The sequence below is a fragment of the Mus pahari genome, chromosome 1 (genome assembly GCF_900095145.1).
Source record: "Mus pahari chromosome 1, PAHARI_EIJ_v1.1, whole genome shotgun sequence".
Taxonomy (NCBI): domain Eukaryota; kingdom Metazoa; phylum Chordata; class Mammalia; order Rodentia; family Muridae; genus Mus; species Mus pahari.
The window spans coordinates 154337667-154364131 of record NC_034590.1 but is presented as its reverse complement, the minus strand read 5'-3'; the positions used below and the strand labels follow the sequence as shown (position 1 = coordinate 154364131).

The following is a 26465-nucleotide window of genomic DNA, read 5'->3' as shown; positions in this document are numbered from 1 at the left end:
TGGAAGGGGGCAGTGAGGAGCCAGTGAGGTTTGGAAAACAACCCTTCTTTGGGGAAATTTGGCTTGACCTTAGTGACAGAGTAATGATTTCCTGTAACATGGAGGATGTTTCATTTCATAAAAAGCTGAGGTTTGTTGTGTGGAGAGTACAGAAACTCTTCCAGGTCATCATGGAGCACACAGGAACATCACCACCAGCAGCACTTTCAATGTCAAGGAAATCAACTTGACATTCAGCCTAAAGAATGAACAGCTACAAACTTCAGAAATCACAAGAAAGAACTTGAGAATGTAAGCCATTTCCCAGATCTATACCTCTCTATCATGGTAGCCAAGACCCCAGTGATTTGGGGTTTATAAGAACCCTGAGTTGAGAACCAAGATTGAACATCCTTCTTCCTGCCCTCATACTACACATTGCTAATCTCCTGACTTCAAAGTACTCTTTATCAAAATGCATTTTACATAGAGCATAGAAAGCCTCCATAAAATTATAAATGTAATGTATATAATAAGAGAGACAAGAAAGACTTGTGGGTATTGGGACAAAAAAGAGTCTTTCTTAGACCATGCTTCATTGTTTTGGTCAGTATTTTATATGTGATTCATGCTTTTAAAAAAATCACTATTGAAAGAATTGGGGTGGCACACAGAAAAACACAGCTGCATGCAAGCCAACTTTTTCTAAGTCGTGTATTTTTTCCTGGGACTACTATTTGCTTGAGTTTGGGTTCAAGACGTAGGAAAAGAGACAGTATATGATATCATGATCTACCTAGTTTTTATGAATCCTCTACTCAGAGATTCATGGAATGGCACAGCTTCCTTCTCAGAACTTCTGGAAACATCTATGGACAAGCATTTTCTTAGTCCTGTTATAGTAAGAATTTTAATGAACAGAAAAGAATGCAAAACCTATATATCTAATATTTAGTAAACAGACTGTAAAGAGCCACTGAGTTCTCAGTTGCAGTGCAGTTTGCAATTCTCCTCAATAATTAATAGTTGCTTTGCTCTCACTCACATTCATATTCAGTTTTGACCTTCCAAGAAGCTATACTGAATGTGTCTCACTAATAGAATAAGAGTAGTATGTTAAGGGTAAAACCACCTGCATATCTAATGACCACCCATGAAAAGAGGATCTTCATTAGCTTCAGTTTAACACCAAACACCAGCCACTGAAAATAGGTTGTATCTTAAGGTTTCATTGTAGGGATGGAACAGTAAAAGTAAAGGTTGCTAATAAGATAGCTTTCCTGATCACAACGTAAAGTGCATGTGGGATCCTGAAAAACACTCAGAGGAGATATTTTAAAGTCTAACAAATATCATACCTTACTGTAGGTTTTAAGATTTATAGCCTTTACTATGTAACTCTGTAGCTTTAAGTATGTTTTCTCCAGTCTTACTCTCTAGAACTTTTATCATAAAAACATAATGGGTTTTGTAAAGAGCTTTTGCTGCAGCTATTAAATGATCATGTGATTTTTTGTATTTAAGTCCATTTATATAGTATATTATATTTACTGACTTACGTATATTTAACCAGCCTTGAGCTTCTGGGATCAAGGCAACTTGGTCTTGATATGTGCTTGTATTATTTTTGCTAGCATTTTATTGAGAATTTTTACATCTATATTCATTTGGAATATTGGTCTGTAGATTTGTTGTTATTGTTGTATCTTTTTTTTTATGACAAACTTAAGAAGTGTTGATTGTAGTTCTTTGAAAGTCTGATAGAGAGCCGGGCATGGTGGTGCACGCCTTTAATCCCAGCACTTGGGAGGCAGAGGCAGGTGGATTTCTGAGTTCTAGGCCAGCCTGGTCTATAGAGTGAGTTCCAGGACAGCTAGAACTATACAGAGAAACCCTGTCTTAGAAAACCATAAATACATACATACATACATACATACATACATAAGTAAATGTTTAAAAAAAAAAGTCTGATAGAACTCTGCTGTGAATTCATCTGGGCCTTCATTTCATCAGAAGGCTTTTCATTAGTGTTTGCTCTCTTTTTGTTATAGATCTGTTTAGGAGCTGTTTATCCCCATAAGCTTATATACTTACTAGAATTCTGTTTGCTGTTGATTTTAATTTTATTTGCATAATATTCATATATGATACCTGGAATTATTTTGATTTTGTGTATTTATTAAAGCTAGTTTTATGTCTAGCATGAGGTCAGTTTTAGAAAAGTCTCCATGCACTGCTGAGTACAGAGAGAATTTTAATTCTTTGGTATTTGGATGAAATATTCTGTAGATATCAGTTGGTCCATCTGATGTAAGTTGTCACTTAATTCTGAGATTTCTCTTAAGCTTTTGTCTAGGTGACCTATCTATTGGAGCAAGTAGGGTGGTGAATTCCCCTCCTACTATAGGGTTTATGTTAATCCGTGTCTTTATTTTCATGAGTACACTTTTTATGACATAGAGTTGCCAGAGTTTGGTACATGTATGTTTAGTATTGTGATAATTTCTTGATACCCTGATTAAAATGAAGGTTGTCTTTATCTCTTCTGATTAGTTTGAAGGCTATTTTGACAGATACTAGACTGTCAGTGCCTGCTTGTTTCCTGATCTGATCGATTTCAAATAATTTTTTTCATCCGTTCACTTTAAGGTGGTGCATATCTTTAAAGATAAGATAGATTTCTAATTGACAAGAGAAAAGATAGATTCTGTTTTGTAATACATTCAGCTAGCTTGTTTTTGTTGTTGGTTTGTTAATATTTAAATGTGTTGACTGAAGTTAATTTTTTGGTCTCTTTCTGTGCCTTCATAGTCATGCTTTGTATTTCAATATTTATAGTTTCCTTTGTTTACTCCGTGTATAGAACTTGCTCATATCCTACCATTTGATAAGCCACCATCCTATCTCGCCAGTTACACCTTTAAAAGAGGTCCAGATTCCAAATACTTTTAACCATCTCCACCACTGCAATCAAAATCCAACCTTGGAGAAGTGCTACACCGCTGCTGAGTCTGCTTCTGACTCATGTTTCTAAAAGCTGAGAACACCAGCTGACTCACCCTGGGCTGTGAGAGTGAGAACTCATACTGAAACCTCCTTTCCTTAGGCATGCATTGCAGTGTTACTTGGCTCAGCTTTGTTTGTAATAACAGACTTTAACTAAAGGGCTTTGGTAACAGAGGATTTGCTAAATAAAGCCATAGTATTTTCATGTAATAGAATGCTAATGTAATTTCAAAAGATAGGAAGAACTTGTGTACTAATTCAGTTAATTCAACATGACAACATTTAGAGATGAGACTAGTCACAGAGTGTAGAATGTTCTGCTTGCATGTGTTTTAAACCACCAAAATACAAAAACTGCTAACATTTGTTGCATAAAAAGGGGGAAACGAGATCACAAAGCTAGAGGTAGAAAGGGAACGTCTCACCATACAGTCTTTTCCTTTATTTTGAGACGTGAATCTATTAGCTCTTTGCAAACTAAAACTAAATTGGGGTTTGGAAACCCTGAAACCATGGTTTGCTCTTCTAAACCAGGATCCCATGTGACATCACTGCCACCATGACTTTTTGTTTTCCTTCCTTTGAAGGATAGGATCCTTTCCATTACCCTCAGTGCCTCTCCTACATCTCATCCTGTGCTACTGACTTTTGTTCTAGTGTGTTCTGTGCCAGACAGACTCACACAACCTGGCAGGAGGCCTGTGTCTTGGAGAGGGTAGGCTGAGGAATTCAAGCTGGGGGTCCTGAGATGAGCCCAGCCTCTAGTGCCAGTCCTTTTGGCTCTTACCTTACAGTTCAGCTTTCTCATCTGGAAAGGACTGAGGAGCAGACCCTCACTTGGGAAAGTTCTAAAGATCAGTGGAACTATACATGAGAAGGTGCTTACCAAGCACAGTGGATCCCATCTACATAGAAGAGAGAGGTTATTTGTGAAGAATATTTGGGGTGTCTGATGGCACAGCCCAGTAGTAGCATTGTTAAGGAATCTTTGGTTATAACACCATTCATTATAAGGAAACACACAGTGAAAATGTCTTCAGGCTCCCTTTACCAAGGGCTTTGCTGTGACCAAGGGAGTCTGTGGTGCTTGCTAACATCTGCCTTTTGAATGGTGGTAGACTAGAAGTAGAACTAGAAGTAGAACTTAGAGGTTTTTTTCTTTAGAAGTATATGAAGGAAACTTCGGAATGTGCTTTATAACAAGTCAACAAGTTTATCTCAGAGTCTGCAATGCCTGGAGATGAGAAGGCCCTTGAGATCCTGTAGTCCTTCCAGTTCTAAGATAGAAAAACACAAGTATGAAAAGAAATACCAGGTATCGGCTTTATACCCTTCCTGTCATTAAACTCAGAGAGTAAATGTGCAGTGAAAAACTGCCAAGAACCCCTCCAGGATCACCCCCTTCCTACTCAAAAGCCATGACTATCCTCCCACCCACCAAACTGCAGTATGCTTGCCCGGCACAGCATGGCCTGTCTTCATTCAGTTACCCAAGGCCCCACCTGCTAACTGAGAAGAAATCAATGGCAGGAAAGCAGAGTAGACTCAGTAATGATCCTGCTGCATTTTAACTGAATGAAAACTGTCGTTCCTGCTCTTAGCTTCATCAACTCAGTGAGGTTTAGTCTCATGCAGCCTCCCAGAGAGGACAACATGAACACTCTTGGCATCTGTTGTCCATCTGCCTTTCTACCTTTACACATGGACCTTTTTTTCCAAATAGTTTCTACCTATTTTAGCCAGCATGTTTTTGCTTATTTTTGTTATTTTAAAAAGTTCTTGCGTGTACATTGTCTCAAAGAGAATTCATTATTCACTCTCTTCCTGAGCAGAAAGGATAATTTAACTACATAAATACTGTTACAGTAGCCTTAATAAAATAAAATATAAAAACTGGAAGCAGAATTAGGTATATATTTTATACATATCCACCATTTATAATAAGCTTCACTGCTATTTTTGTTTCCCTTGTGATATTCCGTGTGAAACAGAGCATTTAAATATAAATGTGAAGCACACTTGGTTCCCAGCTTAGCCAAATTATTTTCCCAGACATACAACTGAATAATTTCTAATTGCATGCTTCTAGCACACACTGCAGTATTTTTACTATGTTCATGAGAAGCCATAAACCATATAGTATTGCTTGCATGCTTGAAAAATAATGTAAGTCACACAACTTTAATTTATGAAACAGTACATGAATATGGAGAGGTTACATACATGCTCATTTTGTTTTGTGGTTTGTTTTTATTTTTTAAGTTGGCATACAAAGTAATGGGTTTCAGTATGGCATTTCCATACTGCCTACTTCCCACTGGCCTCCCAGCCGCCCTCTTGTGTTCTGTCTGAATGTCCTCCTGTTGGGTCCCTTCCTGCGACCTCTGACCTCCAGCTCTCAGATTACCTGTACTCCATGTCCCCTTCCCTCCAACAAGATCTCCTTTTTCTCATCTCTTCTCATGTCTGTCTTTCTATTTGCATGACACACATACATAGACACATAGTTACAAATGCATGCATACAAATTAAGATCTAGGAACCCTGTATAAAGGAAAACATACAGTATTTATCTTTATGAGTCTGGCTTTTTTTGCTCACTGGTAAATATCATGGTTTCATTTTCTTTATAACTGAATAAAATTCTACTGTGTATATATTCTGTGTATTTTTGCTCCATTCACCTAAGCTGGCTCTATTTCTTGGCTATTATAAATAGTACAACAGTAAACACAAAGTGTCTCCATGGCAGAACTCAGAGTCTTCCCACTGGACGCCTAGGAGCGGGGAAACTGAGTCATGTGTTCTCCCTTTAATTCTTGGAAGAACCTCTGAAGTGATTTCAGTAGTGACTGCACACAATTACACTTCTCAACAACACATAGATTCCTCTTTCCCTACATCCTCCCCTGCATGTTTTGTCCTTTGTTTCCTTGGTGTTAGCATTCCTACTATGGTGATATAGAATAACAAAGCAGTTATCATTGGCTTTTCTCAATGGCTAAGAGGAAATAAACATTTTTAAAAATATTTATTGGTCATTTCTTGATCCAAGAATTGCAACTCAATTCTTCAGTCTGTTGACTGGAAGGTGTTTTCAGGGGGAAGGTCGTGTTTAGTTTTCGTAGTTATTGTTTATTTAGTCTGTGGGCGCTGTGTGCACTCCTCGGTCTCTCCCACCTTATATTTGGAGACAAGATTTCTCCCTGACCCTCGAGCTTACCAAATTACCAACACACACTTACCAGCACGCCTCACGGACCTTCCTATTACTTCCTCCACAGCCTAATATTACGGGCATATACCACTACACCCAGCCTGGTTGTGGGGTGCTGGGGATTCAAATTCAGGCCCTCAGGCTTGTAAAGGAAGTTCATTAGCAGTAGGTTCTGTCTCACCTCATGTAGGTTTTTGCATTCAGCAGATTAACTCCCTCTCCACCTGCTCTGGCAATCATTTCCTTTATTGTGAAGAATCTTTTTACTTTTATGTAATCTGACTAGTTAGTGCCTAGAGTTACTTCCTTTATTGAAAGTTCTTGCACATGCTTTCATCTTAAAGTATTTTTCTTACACTTGTCTAGCCATTTTACATTTATATTAAAGTTCTTGATCCACTTTGAATTGATATTTTGCTCAGAGTGAGTGATAGGTTTCTAATTTTATTCTTCTGCGAGTAAATACCCAGCTTTTGTTGAGGATGTTGTCTTTTTTTCTAATGTATATTTTTGTATCTTTGTCAAAATGTATGTGTCTATAACTGTACATGTTTATTGTTGGGTCTTCTGTGTGCTTTTTCATTTGTCTGCATGTCTGTTCTTGCACCAGAACCATGTTGTCTATCACTATGGTTCTATAGGATAATTTGAATTGAGATATTCTGATAGCTTTGGCATTATTCTTTTTGCTTAGAATTATTTTGACCTATTCAAGATCTTGTGGCTTTCTGTAAAATTTTGTTCTTTAGTGTGAAGAATGCCATTGAAATTTTAATGGGGATTGCATTGTATCTATAGACTAGTTTTGGTGTTAGAACCATTAAAAAATAAAAAACAAAACATTAATTATTCCAATCCATGAACTTGAAAGTTCTATCCATATTCTAGAGTCTTCTCCAATTTCTTTTCAAGTTTCCATGGTAAACGATGACTTCTTCAACCAGAGATCAATTAGTTACATCTGTAACAGCTGCATCACTATTGTACCAGTGAACAGATCTTAGCTAGCAGGTTGGTATTATAACATGCAGGACCCAGCACAAGGAAATGATTACATTTCATTGTGTACATATATCACAATTTCAAGAATAAAGAAACTTTTTAAATATACTGTGTGGGTGGTAAATTCTGGTATGTTAGGCTTTACCATTTCTCCTACTGATGCCTCACTGTTAAGTTTATCAAAAAAGTAATGATTATAACTTCTGGCCCTTTCTGGAATTGTTTTTTGTTTGTTTGTTTGTTTCCTTGGGGTTTTTGGTTGGTTGGGTGTTTTGTTTTGTTTGACTGCTAGGAGTTATTGAGCATTATTAGATGGTCTAAAGGGTGCCATCAGGAAATATTTCTATTTATACATTTATACATTTTTGTTTAATTTCCTAAAGAGCAGGAGAATGAGAACTGGAGGAAATGGGGGAACAAGTGGGGACAGAGAGAGAAAGAAGAAAGATTTTCAAGTTTCTAGGAGCTTGTAATTTATTTTGTCATTCTGTATAAATATTTACTTTTGAGCCTAATTTTGTATTTTGAACATTTGATCTCATTTGCAAAGATGGCCCCACAGTTTTCAGACATAAAACACCTGGATGCATTCCTGTCCCCAAGCTCAGTGCCATTGCCTGCTGTAACTCTGGGAATCCCTAGAGGCCTCTTCAGAGCCCACTCCCATGGCTGAAGTATGCAGGATTTTCCCACCCTTTCCTTTCCCAGCTTCCTGCAAACTCTCCCCAGCAGTGCTGGGATCAAGGTCCAGCTGTTTGAGCATCTGCCAAGATAGTGTCCCTCCACAGACAATTCTGGATACATGGGGGAAATACTACACTTCAGACTCAGGATCCAAAATCTGCAAGGAGTTAACTGAGAGGGACAGATGAGGAATAGGGAGCTTAGCTTGAGACATGGTAGTCTCAGATCCACATCCTTGGCTCACCATGGATTAAATCATACAGTCAGTCACTCATTTTGTTGAGTATATCTTCGTGTATCCTTTGTGTGCTGGAGCAAGGTCCATAACCCCCAATTTTGCGTGTACCAATTTGCTATGTTTTTTGTTTTTTCATAGTACAAACTCTTTCAAATTAACTGTAATATTTTAGTCTATTGGGTAACTCATGCATGGAATTACTCAAACAAGTTTAAGAATGCTTAAAAGGCATTTAGATTGCCTAGAATCTTTCTTTGGAGTAGTATTCACTTCATTCAAACTTTTCTGCCCTAAGTAATTTTAAACACAAGATAGGAAGCTCGACACACTGCAGGAAGATGAAGAATGGCCCTGCCTCAGAAGCAAACCCTAGAGCAAGAGCAAAGAGCCGCAGCTCAGCAGGAACAGGGAGTGAGTCCCTTGGAGTAGGGGCAAGCCCGGGTTATACAGCTCCATGGAGTCTCCAATCAGCTTTCTCCCCTGTTTGCCTTCAAGGTGTCAGGCTAGGTTTTACAAGTCGACAGGGTTGTTTTAATGATTTTTTTGAAGCCCCCGCCTCCTCAATCCCCTTTGGTAGGGAAAGCTTCAATTTTATGGAATTACCTACTCAGTTAGCTGGCTGGGTGTTAAAATTCTGAGTAGACTGCCCCCTCCTTTTTGAAAGCATCCAGCAAGGGGGTTGGGGGGGGGGGAGCTCCGGAAATTCCTGAGCATTGGGAAGCCAGCCCTAATGCAATTACCTGAAATAAAAGAAGGGGTCAGATAATAAGGGGCAAAGGCTTTTCCTCTTAAAGTCAAGGGCCAGGTAAACAAAACCAGCTGCCCCTGGGGCCAACAAACTCTCCTCATTAAATGTTTTAAGCAGCTAATGGGCATAAGTAGCTAATTGTAGCACAATCCTAAAATCCTGAATCTTGAGGATTTGGGAAGGAGATAGGTGGAAAGACTGGAGCTGCAGCTGAATGGCAGGGTATTCATATATGGTCAAGATAGAGTAAAAATCAAACCGGGATTCTTTGACCAGTATGTCTGTGAGATGACTTGGGTGTCTTAGTTGGGACAAACCTAAATGTATATGTTAGGATCTAGAATAGATCTTACTTTAGTATATTGTAAAAAATTTCCTGTACACTGACTATGAAAAATTCTGGAAGTATATTTATCAAAATGTGAACAGTGATTCTAAGTGTCCTTTTAAGTGAGTGCTCATTTTATTCTTCTATTTTGTTTGTGCTTAATTTTTAATCTGCATTTATTTCTCTTTTAATAAGAACAAGGCAACGCTTTAAAAAATAAAATGAAGTATATAGCAAATAAATTCTTAAATTTTATAAATGCACAAGAACATTGGTGAATAAATTAATAAGAGGATACTTCTGCTTTGATTACTCAGCCTTCCTGCCATGCTTGGTATGGTTGGCCACTCTAGAGTGACAGTAGCTGCCATCAAACAAGACAGATTACTGATCATGTCCAAATGTTTCAACTCGTTACAGTAGTTATGAAAAGGTTATTTCAATATTTTCTTCTTGGCATCACCCATCAACTGAGTTCATTTCTTTGTGTGACCTTAGCAAAGTTAGGGTTTATAAGAGCTCAGAGGAGAGCTAAGGTTTTCTTAACAATGTTTAGGGGATTCTAAAATCATACTGTTAGGATTAGATAAAGCTTCCCAGAGTTTCTCTAACTGAAGACTTTCTTTGCTTTCACACCACCAGTTTCTTTCTGTTTTATTTATCTGTCTCAGAATCCTCTGCAGCCATTACTAAACACATTATCTCTTGTAGAAACTGGTGGGAAGCTAAGACTCACCATTATCTTTGGAGGACAAAGGACAGCAAAGAGGAGATTTGCCCCCAAATCACTGGAAAAATTAGTAGTAACTTAGCCTGGCTTTTTTTTGGTTTGTTTTTGTTTTTTTGTTTTTCGAGACAGGGTTTCTCTGTGTAGCCCTGGCTGTCCTGGAACTCACTCTGTAGACCAGGCTGGCCTCGAACTCAGAAATCCGCCTGCCTCTGCCTCCCAAGTGCTGGGATTAAAGGCGTGTGCCACCACTGCCCGGCTTTTTTTTTTTTACTTGTATTTGTTCGCAATAAGTATCATCGAAGTTAGCCTATAGTTATATATGTAATAAGTAAATGAATAATTAAGTAAGTAATTTATTATCACTAAATGGAGGGCACAGACTGCTTCACTTTCTTTATACCTGTATCTGTGTGTTATATTGGGCCCATAATTATGGCACTGTGGAGCCATGGTATTATTGGAACCAAAGCCCTCTCTGTAAGCAGTGCTTTCTCTAATAGGCTGAGGTAGGAGACCTATTTGTGATTTGAAGCCAACTTGTGATGCATAGTGAATTGTTCCAGGCTAAACTTGATTAGAGTGAGTTCCTGTCTAAATGAACTGGGTTTATCCAGCTCATACTCTCTTGTTAACAAATCCCCTTTTAGTCTCTTCAGTAACATCCCAAATTTCAGTGACCACAGTTCCCATTTAATAGTTTAAGACAAAAATGAGTTTAAGTTGCAAGTGAAAATTGCTGAAATTATCAGTCTAACTTAAATTAGACTCAGACTGGGGTTGTTAGAAAGATGCTATTTTGTTTAGGACAGGGACAGGGCCCCTTTGTTGGGTCAAAGGTACAGACAATGCCCAGAGCCATCTTTGAGAAGCACTTTGAAGGGTGTCTGGCATCGCTGTGACCTTTCCCTTACTTGCTCAGCAACTTCATCTAAAGCCATTGCTTAAGCCAGGACTCATAAGCTGAAGAGCCCCGTGTCATCACTGTTTTCCTGTTCCTGAGTACCTGGTATAGAGTTCCTTCCTTCTTGACATTCTGCAGGTCTGATCTATCAAACTGAATCCTCCCTCTCCCTTGGCAAGCTGTGGCCCAACTCTAACGCCCAAATGTCCTCAGCATAATGTCCTCTGCAACCTCTCTCTTGGGCTCATGCTCATCCTTCAGTCCATGCCTTGGTGTCACTTCTAAGGACAAGTGCATCATCCCAGCCTGTCACTCACACTTCTCTCTTCCCTTGTGAGCCAGATCACTTCTTAGCCCACACCATCAAGGTAACTTTGTGTCCCAGTTTCTCTGCTTGTGGCTCTTCCTGCTCCAATTCAGTATTCAGGAGTAGCCAAGGAAAACCCGAGAATAATTAAATCCAGCTTGTTAGGTTAAAAATGGGGTCAACCGTGGCTGTAAAGGCTTGAGTTAGAGTTTCTACTGGAGCTCCTTCCTCTGCTGAATGAAGGAAGACTTGTACTACTTCTGGGTCCAGAAACTAGAACCTCAGTCTGAGCAGACAATACTGTGGAGCACTGTCCTTCTGCCCCCCCCCCCCAGCAGGGCACCCAGAGTCTGTCTTTACTACTGTGAGCCTCCTTCAGACCTCACAGCAAGTGAGTGTGTTCTCTTCTGGAGAGAGGCTCCCCTTGCAATCCCAAACCATAGCCTTTCAGTTAAGTTTCTGCTACCTTGGGCCTTTAAATAACCTGACAGAGTGTATTTGGTTATTGGATACCTTTTATGTGCTAGACGGGCTCTGTGGCCAATATTTTTCTTTATTTGTTCACTGTAGCGACCTCATAAAAATATTACAAGCTTGAATTTTTACCATTTACATTTTTCTTTATATTGTATGAGTGTGTGTATGAGAGAGAAAGACAGACTCGGATACACACAGAGATGGAGAGAGAGAGAGAGAGAGAGAGAGAGAGAGAGAGAGAGAGAGAGAGAGAGAGAGAGAGAGAGAGAGAGAGAGAGAGAGAGAGAAGACTGGGAGGGAGGACACACACATGTGGAAGTCAGAGGTAGATTCCATAGGTCAGATTCAGATCATCGGATTTTTGTGCAAAGTACCTTTGACCCACCAAGCCATCTTGCTGGCACCAGGCATGAATTTTTACACCCATCTTATTGAAAGAGAAATCCAAATATATTGTGGTTCTGTGTCCAGGTGTCATTGCACGTGGGGATGGAAGGACGAAACAGAGTCTGGAGTGGGTGGAGCCTGGCAGTGAGTAGGACAGGGGAAGAAAAGGCCATCTCTGAGGGTTTTAGTGTCACAGAGTTTTTAGATGGCACTCAATGAAACAGCTCTCTTATATGATCTTCAGTGATACAGCTTGGGCATATACATTTTATTCAGGGTTGACAAGGGCTATCTATATACGAGCCTTGGAGAGTGGGAAGGAGTTTTCAGGGTGAAGGTAGGTCATTGGCTGGAGTTAACTTACTGCGAATGTCTCATTTGCATTGAGAGGCATTCCAGGAATCCTGGTGCTTGCTGAGTAGATTCTTACATGGAGAGAGGACATTGAACTTGTAGATTTGTCAAGGACTCTGTGACCTTGTTCAAGTAGAGGATGTGGGGGTCAGGCTCCCCAGATAAGGTCAGGCAAAGAAGAGGAAGCCTGCTGGAAAAGGGAGTCTTCCATCTTGCACAGAGCTCAGAGCAGCTATGGGGACATGGTAGAATGTGACCTTAAATAACAGGATTTCCCAACAATATGTGTGTATGAAAATGGTATAATTAAACCCATTAATTTTTATAGCAACTTGGAAAAGGGAGCAAGGATCTGATATCACCTGGGTAGTAAGTGGCGAAACATATTGAACTATGGTTTTTAATGCTAAGGTCTATGTAACTTGAAAAACAGAAGAAAAGAAAAGGGGAAAAGAGTGGCCTGAGCTACATAGTGAGTTCTAGGCTAGCCTATACTACAAAATGAGCCTTTGTCTCAAAAACAAACATGCAAACAAAAGCTAGATAACGATAGATGGACAGGTAGGTTAGTAGATAGATGATTGATGGATGGATGGATGGATGGATAGATAGATGGATAGATGGATGATAAAAATTAAATATGCTAAAACTGAGGTCTGTATAGATTAGGAAAACATCTGAGATTACATAAGTAGCAAATACCAAATCATGAATCTGTACTCAGATGTCTCCAAAAGCACATCCTTTTAAACATATTTAAACATTGGGTTCTTTGGAAATGTCTTATGGTGGTGAGAGATGCCCACAGGAGGCTGAGTAAGACCTGCCCCCTTCCCTTACTTCTATCAGAGCACCTGTTTATAATAAAGGATTTTAAACCCAAGCATCCAATACAGCATGTGTTGGCATGGAGGTCTGTGTGTACTAATTAATAGATATTTTATTTCAAATGAAAGAAAACCTATCATTAGTTGTTAACCAGTAAGCTATTAGTAGATTAGGCTAGGCATCTTAGAATCGTAAGCATTTAAAAATTTAATTAGTTCAGATTTTGCAATGGAAGGCAAGGGTAGGTTCAAGGTACTGAAGGACACCTAACCTGAAGCCAGTGTCTGCTCAGGAAGGAGGGCCACAGAAAATGGGATGGGCCTGTTTTCGCCAAATGTTCACAACATAGTGTCAGTGCAGCTTGATGATTCCCTTAAGCTTCTAATGAAAACCAGACTGAAAGCAAATCAAAGGAGCCCCAGCCCTTTAGTTCAGGAGAGTGCTTTGGGCTCATCTGTGGGTTTCAGTGTTCCTGCATTCACTCATTCATTCATCCCAGTGATGGAGGGCAACTTGGCTATAGTGAGTTTTACCAGGGAAGCAAGCTTTCTGGAAACACTTGAGACTCTTACTGCACTGCATCAGAATTTTGCAGAATCTCTTTTCTTATTTAAAGTGGAAACCTAGCAACTGTTTGGGTATTCCTTTGAAACTCTCCCATGCTTCTATTGCTTTAAGGTAAAGATAGAGGCAGCCATGAGATTGAAAGCTAAGTCCCTTTACCAAGGAAAAAGGACGTTTTTCTCTAGTGCCCAGTTTAGATTATGGATTGTCTGTCATTTCCCAGAAAGTAAGAAATGAGATTTTACCTAAGCAAGTCTGAAAAAAGTCACAATAGCTGACAAATGGAAATGAGAAGATACAAAGTATAGTATGTGCTTTGAAAGTATCAAGGGTCAAAGCTATCTCCTTGCCTCAAGAAACAGAGACTTGTGCTGAGAGAAGTATACTTTTAGTCCCCTGTTCAAGATTGTATCTGACTCTTTATTTTATTTCTATTCCAGTTGCTACATTGATGGCCGGGTGGTCAAGGTGATGGACTTCCTGAAAACTCGTCTGTTAGATACACTCTCTGACCAGATTAGGAAAATTCAGAAAGTGAGTAAAATTACCTGTGAGCTGGTGTGTTTGGAACAAAGACAAGGAGAAGGTCAGAGTCTCAGCTGAAAATTTAGTGCTGTGAGAACCAGGGTGGGAAAAGTGTCCCGATGGGCATGACCAGCATTGTCCTCTTTCAGTGATGATTGTGGGTCATCATTTTTCACAGTTGATGATGTCAAGTTGTATGTAGCTCTTGCACACTGTTGATGGGAATAGAAGTAGTGTAATCATGGGGAATAGTTCAGAAGTGTTTCAAAAACCAGAAATGGAGCTGTACATGGCCCAGGCATCCAAAGGAAACAGTTATCATATCAAAGAGCTACTTGTACTCCCATGCCCCCTACAGTGTTGTTGAAAATAACTGAGGTTCAGAATCAACCAAGATAGCTATCAATGGACAAATAAAGAAACAGTATAACATTCATTATGCATCAAAGAATGAAATCCTGTCATTCTCAGAAAAATGATTGGAGCTGGAGGTCATTATGTTGACTAGAATAAGCCAGACTGAGAAAGACAAATACTGTGTGTTCCCTATTCAAGAGGTGAAATAATTCATGCAAACTAGAAAATAGCAGACACTAGAAGAGGACGGAGGGAAAAATAGCAAATTTTGATAACAGGTACCATAATAACACAGTGAAGTAGTGGAAATATGCTCATGTCTCCAGCATGATAAGGTAACTGTTCATAGTAAGATAGTTTATCAATAACTAGAAGAGAGTTCAGAGGCTCTAAATGTAAAGAAATAATGAGGACATGAAAATCTTCATTATACAACTGAAATAGTACACAGTATCCTATAAGTATGTACAATTATTATAAATTAATTAAAACAAAAAGTGCAATTCAAAGAATAAAAACTTCACATGGGAATCATATTTTAATATGATTTCTTTCAAAAAAAGACTTTTTCTCTTCATCTTTCCAACTTTGCCCTACATGTAAAATCAAGTAAAACTCTTATTTTTATTTAGAGGGTTTCTTTGTTTTACTAAAAAAATATTTTAACAATTGATTCTAAGTAGTTTAGGGAAGAAATGGCAAGTTGGCTTGTTTTCTTTTCCTGGGGACTTAGGTGGGGGCTGGTTAAGGAGATCCTCATCACTCACATTCATTGACGCTCTGGTTTTGAGAGCAAATGACTTTGATCCATATCCATGCAATGGCTGAATTTTGTAAAAAGGAAGAGGAAACTAAATCATATGAATGAATGAATGAATGAATGAATGAATGAATGAATGAATGAATGTGATTCATGTTTAAAACTACCTCTGAAAGAAACTTCTCTTTGAAGCAATCATAGAAAAGCACCATTGAGAACTAAAGAGGAAGCCTGAGCATTCTTATGCTCTTGTCCTAATGTCATATTCAAACAGCACACACCCTCCGTGTTCAGTCATTCTTGGAGAGTGTTAGAGCCTGAGAATACTCAAAACTTCTGGATTTCTGCATCCCAGTGTAATCACTTTGGGACCGGGTACACTGGCCAGAACCTTTTTCTCTCACTGACTTCTATTAGGGGAGAAGATCTAAATAATCTGAAATATTTCTGCCAGTCTGTTTGACAACAGTTAGTGGGAAGCATTACTGGCACCAGGCAAAGTGCCAGATCCTGGAGACACAAAATAGAATAAAATGTGGCCCCAGGGAATTCAGTCTAAGTTTTAATATCTGGATAGGTTGAAACGTTTTGCCTGGTGCAGAAGAATATCACCTAATGCTGATTGTGGTGGTGCATGCCTATAACCTAGCCCCTGGGAGGCTGAGGCAAGAGGATCTCGAGTTGAAATCCAGACTCGGCTAATGAGACCCTGCCTCAAAAACAAACAGAAATCACTCTATGGAGTACTGCAAGTCTTCTAGACTCACGATGCTAATTAAAGTGTTGCTCACTAGAAGGACCCTAGAAGGAATTTTCTTTTACTCGTTTACTTGGAAGTTATTCTCTCACTCTATAAATATGTAGATATTTATGCTTCAGAGTTCCTTCTAAGTGCTTTGATTGCAACAGTATGTACAATCCTCAAGTACCTTTGTTTTGGGCTCTTCTAGCTTTGAACCTGATTAAAGGATTGTTGTTAGTAGTATTGTGCCAAGAGAGACGGTCCTAACTGTTTGCATCTTATTAATTAAGTATAGCAGGTGAGTCGAAGGTAAAAGAAGGGCGAAGGAATTCTCTCTCCATCTCACCCTCTACCATTGCATAGTCCTTGACCATCACAGAACTTCCAAAAGCTAAAGAAGGAGCAAAGTTTACTTCTTGTTTTATGTAGGGTTCCAGAAATATAGGGAAAAGGGAAAGTTGAGATTCAAACCTTTTAAAATGTACCTGATGCCCTTAAAGTGGCCTCCCACTTCAGGAAGGAACTTTGGAAACCCCAAGAGAGATGACCTATAAGAAGAGCCTCCTGGATCAGGCCTTTTAGCCATTACAAACATAACATGCCCAGCGGTCCTTTCAATTCATGGTCCTTGTTCTGGCTCTCTGTGGCTGTGTAACCAATCACTCCAAAGCATCATTTATAAAGTGATGGAACATATAAGTTGGAATTTGCACAGAGCACAGCCAGGATGGTTTGCCTGCTCCATGGTAACTGAAACTGGTAGCCAGAAGAGTTTATGGCTGGGTGCATCAGAATTGTCACGCAGGATTGTTAGAAGCATTTTCACTCAGCTAGTGTTGGTGAGAACACCTGTCAGCTTTCACCTTAGTTGGGGCTGAGAACCAGAATATCTTAGACTTTGTTTTTTTACCTATAAAGTGAAGATGCTAAAAATTCTACATTCTCCTCTCTTTAAGGAAATTAAGGCGGCTTCACACAGATGTTGTATTAATTCATATGAGCACCAGTCATTATTGCTGTTATATTGTTAGTTATTACAGTAACTTTAATAATTTTTGTGACTAGAAATGTTCCATACTACCTTTATTCTCCATTTGTTCTTTGCCTTTTTTCTTGTTCCTCTTACTTTGAACCCTGGAGAATATAATAGGTGATATTTTTGGCACCTGAAAGGCAATGACTCAATTGCTAAAAGCAGCTGTGGTTTCCAAATTTGGACTGCCATTTAGAGAAGAAGTCTGTTTTCTCAGCAGTTAGTGAATTATCATGTTAGATGAAAATCTATATGATACTTTTGGAAACCAGTGAAATGTCTGGACACCCCCCACCTTTGGATGAGACACACACCCCTTTCCATTAGAACAAGGATAATCATCTCAGTATTAGGAGATGAGTCAGAGGGAAGAGTTGAGAATCTCACAATGCAGAGACAGGTCAAATGGGAAACGTGAGAGACATTTAGGACACAGCGCAGATGGTATAGTGTGGAGAGCTGGGCTGACTCCAAAACAGTGACATAAGAACCAAGAAGAACCACTTTGGCTCAAATCATTTGGACTCTGTGATTTGTGTCTTCATCTCCTAGAGGAATCAGAGGAGGAAATAACACTTTTTATATTATTTTCAGCAATTCAATAAGCACAGGAAGGAGTTGGTGAAATCCCAGTCAGGAGGAAAGTATTTCCAAAAGTATTGTCCATATGATTGCACTTTGAATATTAAATAAACTACAGTTGGCTTCCTGGGTATTTGAAAAGTTAATTTCTTCCTCCTTCCTCTCAATACTTTCTCCATTCATTTATCAACTGGCCATTTGTAGTACTTTCCAGACTTCTGAGAACACAATAGTAAGCAAAGCTAATGTGATGTCTGTCCTCGCTGACCTTATAGTCTATGCAAAGCAGCCAATGAAGCATGTTGGTAATAGCATGCAGTGATGGATCCAATAGCGTGTAATGGGAACCCACGTGGCATTTACCCATCTTACAGTGTAAAGGGGGAGAAGCCATGGGAAGTCTTCCAGAGCAAGTGTCACCTAAAGGAAAGGGTCCCTCTGATGCAGGTTTTCTTAGGCTACTATTAGAGGCTATTGGTAGATGTGTGAGGGTAAGAGAATGGTTAGTGTGGTCCTTAAAAAGACTTCTCTCATTTTTATTAAGTAATTCAGATAAAAATGCCAAACATCACATGAAGCACAGGTATCTGTAAAAGCCACCTGCTACATTCTGTGTGTCTCTCTCCTCTGTCTCTGTCTCTCTCTGTCTCTCTGTCTCTGTATCTGTGTGTGTGTGTGTGTGTGTGTGTGTGTGTGTGTCTTTCTGCCTCTTTCTCCCTTCCTTCTCTCCCCATTCTCACAGTATCTTTCCTATAAGTTACTGCTACCTAGGAGAGGAAAATATTGTGAGCATTTTCCTCAAGGAAGAAGAATGGTGGATTTGCATGCAGCCTGAGGAGTCTAGCAGGTCCATTTGTTCACCAAGGTTGTTTCCTGGAGGCAGTTGTCAAAGAAGAGGGGGATGTAACTAGAAGACAAGAAAGCCATGATGATTGTGCGACATAACCAACATCAGAGGGTTAAGTCTAATAAGGCATGTAGCACTCTCAGAGGAAATGCTTGGTTTGGGCCACATAGGTTTACGGAAGGTTTTGGGAGATGTGTAGGCGGCAATGAATGCCACACTTAATATCCTTTATTCACCTATTGCTTATGTTATTGAATAATAGTCAACTCTTTTGGAGTTTCAATAAATACAATGACATTATGCTGCTCTTAATATATCTTAGATGTTAGGCTATGGAAGTAAGGTAGAAAAATAATCCCAGTAATTAATAAACATACAAGAAAGAAAGAAACTTTGGTTCTCAGTGAACCTTCTGGTTTGTCAGTCTGTCCACTTACATGAGCTTTTTAACATATCAAAAAATAGTTACTTTTGGGAATGACAAAATAACTAGAAGCATGATTAAAGAGGGAAATAATAATGTTATTCTTCTTTAGAGAGAGAAAGTAGAAAATATAAACATCAATAGATTAAAAATGGTACTTATTGAGCAAAAAAAAAATAAAGTAAAAATGGCCATTTTGGTTACCTACCCTTTTCATCTATTTGTCACCCTCCTGGCTTCTTGGTTTGGCTCTCCTGTCGCATCTCTCCTCACACGGGGCCAGCTCAGTCTGGTCCTGTCCACTCTGGATTCTTAAAGATATCTCTGCCTCTGGGTATGCTCTCCTTTTTATTTACAATAAACTTTCTCCTCCACCACATGGGAGCAGTCATGTATAGCCCCGTGTCCCATTCATCTGGTGCTGCAACACAGGGCCAGTCATGTCCTTCCTTTTTACTTTTTATTATATAGAGAAGGGCAACTGGGGAAAGTGTATGCCAGCCACTACCTGTAACAGGTAGAGATTGAGGAATGCTGGGAGAACCTGGCAGCCAGTTCCACTTTGATATATTAATGAACACCTCAGCTGTTTGCCCCAGGCTTGAGACCAAACAAATATCATCACAAACAAACAAACATCAATAACAACTACAAACCACAGTGTTTATAAATCATTCACTCCTTTAACAGTACTGAATCCCTTCTTTACTGTCCCAGTGTGTATCACTTGGCAGATACACAATAACTATTGAAAGGAGGGAAACACAAAGTATGTGGGATGCATGACCAAGAAGTAGGATCTTAGCTCCTTCACGGTTGTACGTGTGTTGTTCACACTGAAAATTTAGCCTGTGTCTAATGTTACAGTGTGGTCTGACACTACAGAAACGAATATAGAGACCCCTGTGGATTGTGTCTACATACAGGCAGAACAGAAGAGCTTCTTCCATGTGGGTAGAGGTGAAGGACAGTTCTTTTTGGTCCCAAATAATATTGCAATCTGTTTGTAAATGCCAGATAATTCCATTTTAGAAAATTATATTTTGTTTTATTTTATTTTACTTTAGAAATATGATATGAAATATTAACCTGGCAAAATGTCAGCTACCCTGGTTGAACTTCACACTAAGATATTAGTGTCAAAGTGTAGATATCAGTGGAGAGGAGCAGGAAAACAAGCCAAGAAAGCAGACCAAAGGGAGAATACGCTGAGGACCACAAATATATCGTGTACTGCATTAATGACTTGGAATAATATCCATGGGCGATCCAAATTTTATGGGGCATAAGTCTTATACAATGGGGACCTTTTTAAGAGGAAGAAAGCAGAGCCACTAAGGGGCTCACAGGTAGGTATCCCTAAACTTTACAGAGTGGCTCTGCTTTCTTTCTCTTAAAAAGATCAACACACACGGTCAGCCATTTTGAGCATACAAAGAAAACAAGGAACAACATTCCAGAAACCCAACACAATGATAAGTGATAGTGAAGACTGAATGGAAAGCAGTTACTGGCTGCTTACCCAAGCTTTCCTTTTCCCAGCATTTTCTCTGACTAACCAATATTTCAGGCTCCTGGATGCTTTGCCCACTCAAATGCCAGACTCCACCAACCTTGGTAATGGTAGTAATGTTACTTTTGTTTAGGACAAGCACTAGAGCCAAGCCTCTTCCTTTCATGCTGAAATGCTGTAAGGTCTCCTCCAGGTGCCCCTCCCACTAATGACCCCTTTTGCTCCAAATGGCCATCTGTACACAGAACTACTTCCAAAGCCACCCACGGGCTGCGCGTTCTTCTGCATCGCCACTCCTTTCCCTGTCCTCTGTCAGCACTGGGTATGGAGCAGAAGGCATAAGCGCCTAATATGGGAAGGCCTTGTCTAGTGACCATCGTTTGTCAAACACCATGAAAGTTTTAAAGCTCTCATCCAACCCTTACCTTCAGGGCAGTCACCCCAGATTATCAACTAATTGTGGGGTCACACTGGTATTCCCGTTCCAAGAACATGACTGTTCTTCTTTGAAAGCACTTCTAATCTTGGGTGGCTAGAAAGAAATTTTACATAGGTTGTGAAATAAATCGTTAATAGATGCCAAATACAGACAGTGCAGTGGCTGAGCATGGGTTTTGCAGGGAAGTGAGTCTGAGTTTGAATCTTTATTTTACTGCTTAAGCAATCTCTATAACCTTGAGCAAGTTACAACAGAATAATAATGTATGAATGGCATTTGTAAACAAAAGGTAATAGATTTTATAAAATAATGACATATTTTCATAATTTTGTACTTTTGAAATCAGAGTGTTTTTCATAAGCATTATCAAATAAAACTTGCCTGCAGTTTACCCCTTTGCTCCTAGCTGCTGTGAAGTTGATGGTAAAGTCTATAAATATCCCTGTTTAAAAATCATATAATGGCAAGAATGAAAACCTTGGCTTTCTTCTGAGCAGTCTCTTTCAGGCTAGCTCCTCCTACAGTAACCTCTGGTGCCTTGTATGAAGGGCAAAAGCTAGGTTCTCTTAGGTCATGCTTTCCCATTTGTATGGACAGAGCCAAGTGGATCACACAGGCTCCTTTACTTGGAGTTCATAGAACTTAAGCTACCTCATTTTCACAGACACCAAGCATTAGAGTTGAGTTAGAATATACCAGGGCCCTAACTGGAACTGTGAGCCCATGGTGCTTGTTCTTGCTAGCTGGAGCTCCTTAGTTGCCTTTACATCCATTAAACATCCTCATTTGCTGACTGAATATCTAATAAATATATTTAATAAAGTCACTGTCAGGAAGTTCATGAGGCATGATAAAAAGAGAAAATACAAAGTTACATTTATGTGAAGTAAGGTAAGATCATCTGTGATGTCCAAGAACTTTGGAGCTTGGACAAATGAAGAAAATTTTCTGAAGAATTGAGGAATATTGAAATAGTTGTTGAGAAAACTAACAAAGGCAATGGGGAGAGGGCAGATGGAAGCAAGTAAGCAACCAAAGTATCAGACACCCTTTTAAAGGAATAAGGTTACCCTGCATGGCCCTTAAGAGAAAGGACTGGAGGATGGGCCACTAAACTCTGCTTCTGTAAGGTAGCAAATACCACCTTAATAAAGCCATCAGTGTTCTCACTGGTGCTCAGTGGTCACTGAGTTCAGTAACATCAGATACAAGTTACTTGCTGTTCATCTCTCTGGCAATCAAACAGACCCTCAGTGAACAAACAGGAAAGAAAGGAAAATGGTTGCTCCCTACAGCTAGCAGTGCAACAAGAAACCAATGAAGGTTCTAAAACTGGGGAGGGGTTCCACAGCTAACAAAGGAAGCAGGATGGAGGATGGTCTAGAAAAGAAAGAGAAAGGCAGGGGGACCAAGAAAGAAATTGTGAGGTCAAACCTCAGGAAGGAAGAGAGAGGAAGGAAAAACCGGATCAAGGTTATTCCCCCCTCAAACAAAAGAGAAGCAATATTGAGAGTTCAACTTGACCGCTCAAAAATACAAAAATACAAGCAGGAGTCAAGACTTCTGATTCTCAAGGAAGAGATAGAGGTAAGGTTTAAGGAGCTTCCTGGGGACCAGCGAGATGCCACTGTGGGTAAAGGTGTTTGCCATCAAAACTGACAACCTGAGTTCAGCCCCCTAGAACTCACATGGTGGGAAGGAGAGAACTGACTCCCTCAAATAGTCCTCTGACCTCCACGTGCACAACATGCACATGTACACACACAATATGTAAAGAATATTAGACTGTGTTTGAAAAAAAAGCAAGAAGAAACTTCCTTAAAGGAATCCTTTGTGACCAGCTATGTAGGAGACTTGTTTGGTTTTTTAGAGAGCATCTGCTCTTCTGAAGTTCTGGGGAAGGTTGACTCCCAAATACATGAGATCCTGGAATTAATGGACTCCAGCTTCTTTGGGAGGACGGGCCTCCTGCCAGGGCTGATTAGCCCAGCTGGCCTGTCCACTGTCCCTGTTTTATTGCTTCCTTTCTCATTAAGGAAGGTGTTGCTTTGGATAACCATAAACAACATGTCTGTTGCAACAATGCTACCATCTCTTGCACAGCTAGTGCCTGAAGCCAGGTCTTCACGAGTCTCTCAGACCTAGATTCCAGCTTTAGAGACAGAGTATCAAGGAACTATAGGGAGGGAAAGACCAGGTTTGAAAAAATGCGCCCCATAAATGGTTATGTTCCTATTTTACTTTTTTTAAAAAAAATCAAAAACATTTTCCCTAAGTGTACTCTCCCTTTCTCTCTTCCTCCCCACACCACATCTCTTCTACTCCATCTTCCTGCCTCAGAGAATCTCCCCAAACACACCAAACATTTTCACTCAGTTCTTGCCTCTGACATGTGAGAGAAGGAATCTGAAAAGGTTTACCCCTCATAACTCTCTGCCTCTAGAAGAAAGTAGGGAATTGTGGGCAGCCAGTGGACACGTAATGAACTTTTCTTTGGGTGCCTCAATGCTCTCTTGACCACATGGGCCCCAGGGCTGAAGTCCATCTGGGAACCAAACAGCTGGAAGGAGCTAAGCAGCCAGCTTCCTCCTCTAGCCACTCGGTCCCTCAGCCCATTCTCTCCTCCTCCCCAGTGTAACCTTCACTGGCACATCGTTTCTCACCAGGAGCCCTTTCCCTTTCCAGAGCCCTCTCCTTTTCTCTCTTCCAGCACAGGGAGAATCATATTTACTCAGAAAACCACAGTGTTGAACTCTAGCCCTTGGTTTCTTAGAGTTTCATTTTCTGAGAGAATTTTGCAGCTGGTTCCATCGACTCTTTCTGTTTCATTTTTTTTTCTTTTCTTTTTCTGTTTGTTTGGCTTTTCTTCTCTTCAGCCCAAGCTGCTTTTCTCCCCAGGCTCATCCAGCATCAGCATCTATACCTCCACCACACTTCACCATGCTGACCTTCTCCATTCTTAGAAGACTCCCAGTCCATCAAATTTCCCACCGTGTCCTCAGCAGAAAAGGCTTCGAGAGCATTTGCTCAGTTTGTGTTGACTCCTTAAACTTTCAACTGTGCTTTAGGAATATCCCCTCCTAGGGTAACTGCTTCCATTTGTATCAGGTTTACCTCTCATTTTATGTTTTGTTCATGTGGGTAGCAGAATGTCTGTGTTGAGAATAAGTGCCTATATGCTAATTATGCTCATTATGCTAATTGTGCTTATGTTTATGATCCATGTGTATTTTACATTCTAAATTGCCCAAGGAACCTGAGTCCCAGATATTATTCATTAACCAGAGTGACTTTTCTAAAGTAAGAGCAACCAATGCTGAAGTCAAACTTTTCAAACACAAACTCAGGTTCCTTGGACAAGGAGAGAAATCCAGAAAATATTTGGGCTTAAGTGCTTGCTAGCACTTGCTAGCAGGGACTGTTTCTAAGTTCTTTAACAAATGTTAGTTAAATCATAAAATACATTGAGGAAGATATTTTATTCTGCACTAGAACACAAAGAAGTAATTTACAGTACTCAAGGACACACAGTGAATACAGAATAAGGCCAGAATTGAAATGCAGGGCCGGCCGTGTCTCCAGTCCATAGCTCCTGAATGCTAACTCACCAATCATAAGGCTGGGGAAGAGCTAACTGAGGGTGCGCCCAGGGCTTCATGCAAGCTGAACATGTGCTTTCCCTCCTCAGCTCCAAAACCAAAAATTCATAAATTACTTTCTTTCAACTCTCCCTGCAGTCAGAAGAGAATTCAGATGAACAGGTTTTGGGGTTTTTCTGTGTTTGTTTGTTTGTTTGTTTGTTTTGTTGCTGTTGTTTTGTACCAGTGGACTTTGTAGGGTCCAATATACGTAGTTTTTGTAACTCCAAACATTTTCTGTAGTCATATCTTCACTTAAAAGAGATAAGCTTTGGACTCTGACCCCTCAAAGTTCAGCAAAACCTTCACCTTCCACCTAAGTGTTGAGAGCAAACTTGCTCAAAAAGTAGCCAGTCATGATTGTCATATTTTCAATTTCAGAATCTCATTATAATTCTTCATAAAATTCTTAGACATTCAAATCACATTGGGTGAAAATTTGCTTTTAAGACTTGTGAACTTGTTGGGTTTCGTATATGTCACATGTAGAAAGAATCAGGATTTCTCTTTTCCTCTCAGAAGTCAAGACTTGCTACACCAAAGCTCAGCAAATGCATAGACAGTGTTCTGGCCCAGGTCTTTGTGTCCTGGCAAGTTTTCATTATATGTTTCTGTTTTTCTTAATCTCTAAATTTGTGTTTGCAAGCAGCACATGCCTTTCCGTTCTTTGACCAGTTTAATCACCCTTTAAGTCATCTAGTTTCCTTCAAACATGGGGTTTACTGTGAGCTAGTCAGGAACAGATCCGGTGTTCCATCAGCTCCTTTGTGTGACTAGAGCTGTATTTTCAGTGAAGCCCGACTTCTGTGCCAAGCACTGTGCTAGGAAGTAAACATTTAAGAAAATAAGACTGAGGGATATGGTGGAGAGATGGCTAAGCAGTTAAGACCAAATACTACTCTTGGACCCAAATTCTGTTCCCAGCACCCACACTGGGGAGCTTACCATAAATCAGTGTTCACCTGCTGGGTCTGCATCCCTTTCCACTAGCTCCGGATTAGCCTGTCATTGGCCTCCTGTTATTTATTCTTTGTCACACAGCTGGGATCTGTAGCCCAGTCCTTTTGAGTATTATCCTATCTACCTTATCTATGTATAAGGACGTTGAAGCTCAAAGTGGTCATAGAAATAGCAGGACCTTTAATTTGTAAATCATGTTACCGGTTTCACAATCCTTTTAAAACCTATGTATGACCTCATAGCAGCTACAGTAATCTGGTGTAAGTCAGATCAGACCCCTCTCCTGCTTAAATCCCTCCAATAGCCGCAGGCTCACTCAAAATGAAAGCACACGCCTTTCTTCTCTGGCCTCATTTGCTCCATCTTCTGTCTTCCAACTCTATTTACTGTAATCCAGATGGCCTTCCTCTGGTGCTATAAGCAATGGTCCTGTTTCACCTTACATTGTGTTTCTGTACTTTTCTTTGGGAACATTAAGGACCTAGCTCCCTCGTAATTCAGATACCACCTTACAGAAGGTTCTTCTATGAGCACTGTCTAAAGCACCCCTTCCTCTGGACAAGCTCCTGCCCAGCAGTTTCTTCTTGGCTCCTATTATCACGGAAATTATTCTTAATTGTTTGCTTACTTACTGTTAGTCCCCTGGAGTGACTACAGTGGAAATCAGTTATGATCCACCTGCCCCTAGTCTGCTTAGCATTTAGTAGGTGGTTAATAAATGTTGAAGTGGTAAATTAAAGCACTTGAAAATGCCTCAATAGTTTTGAAATAAAATCCTCTTTCTACTCTATTTTTAAAAAATATTCTCCCTAGACAATCGCACCTATTTCTGTAGTTTATTATACAATCTTAACTCCCCAACGATTCATATTTTCATTTTTGAGATGATCATCTC

General features: G+C 39.8%; 1 protein-coding gene across 1 annotated transcript in view; it reads left to right on the top strand.

Annotated features, from left to right (window-relative positions):
- Hpse2 (heparanase 2 (inactive)) overlaps positions 1-26465 on the top strand; it is a 548186-nt gene that overhangs the window by 388422 nt on the left and 133299 nt on the right. Inside the window, exon 7 of the mRNA XM_021192975.2 lies at positions 14191-14284. Coding sequence (XP_021048634.1) covers positions 14191-14284 — 94 coding nt within the window. The remainder of the gene's footprint in view (positions 1-14190; positions 14285-26465) is intronic.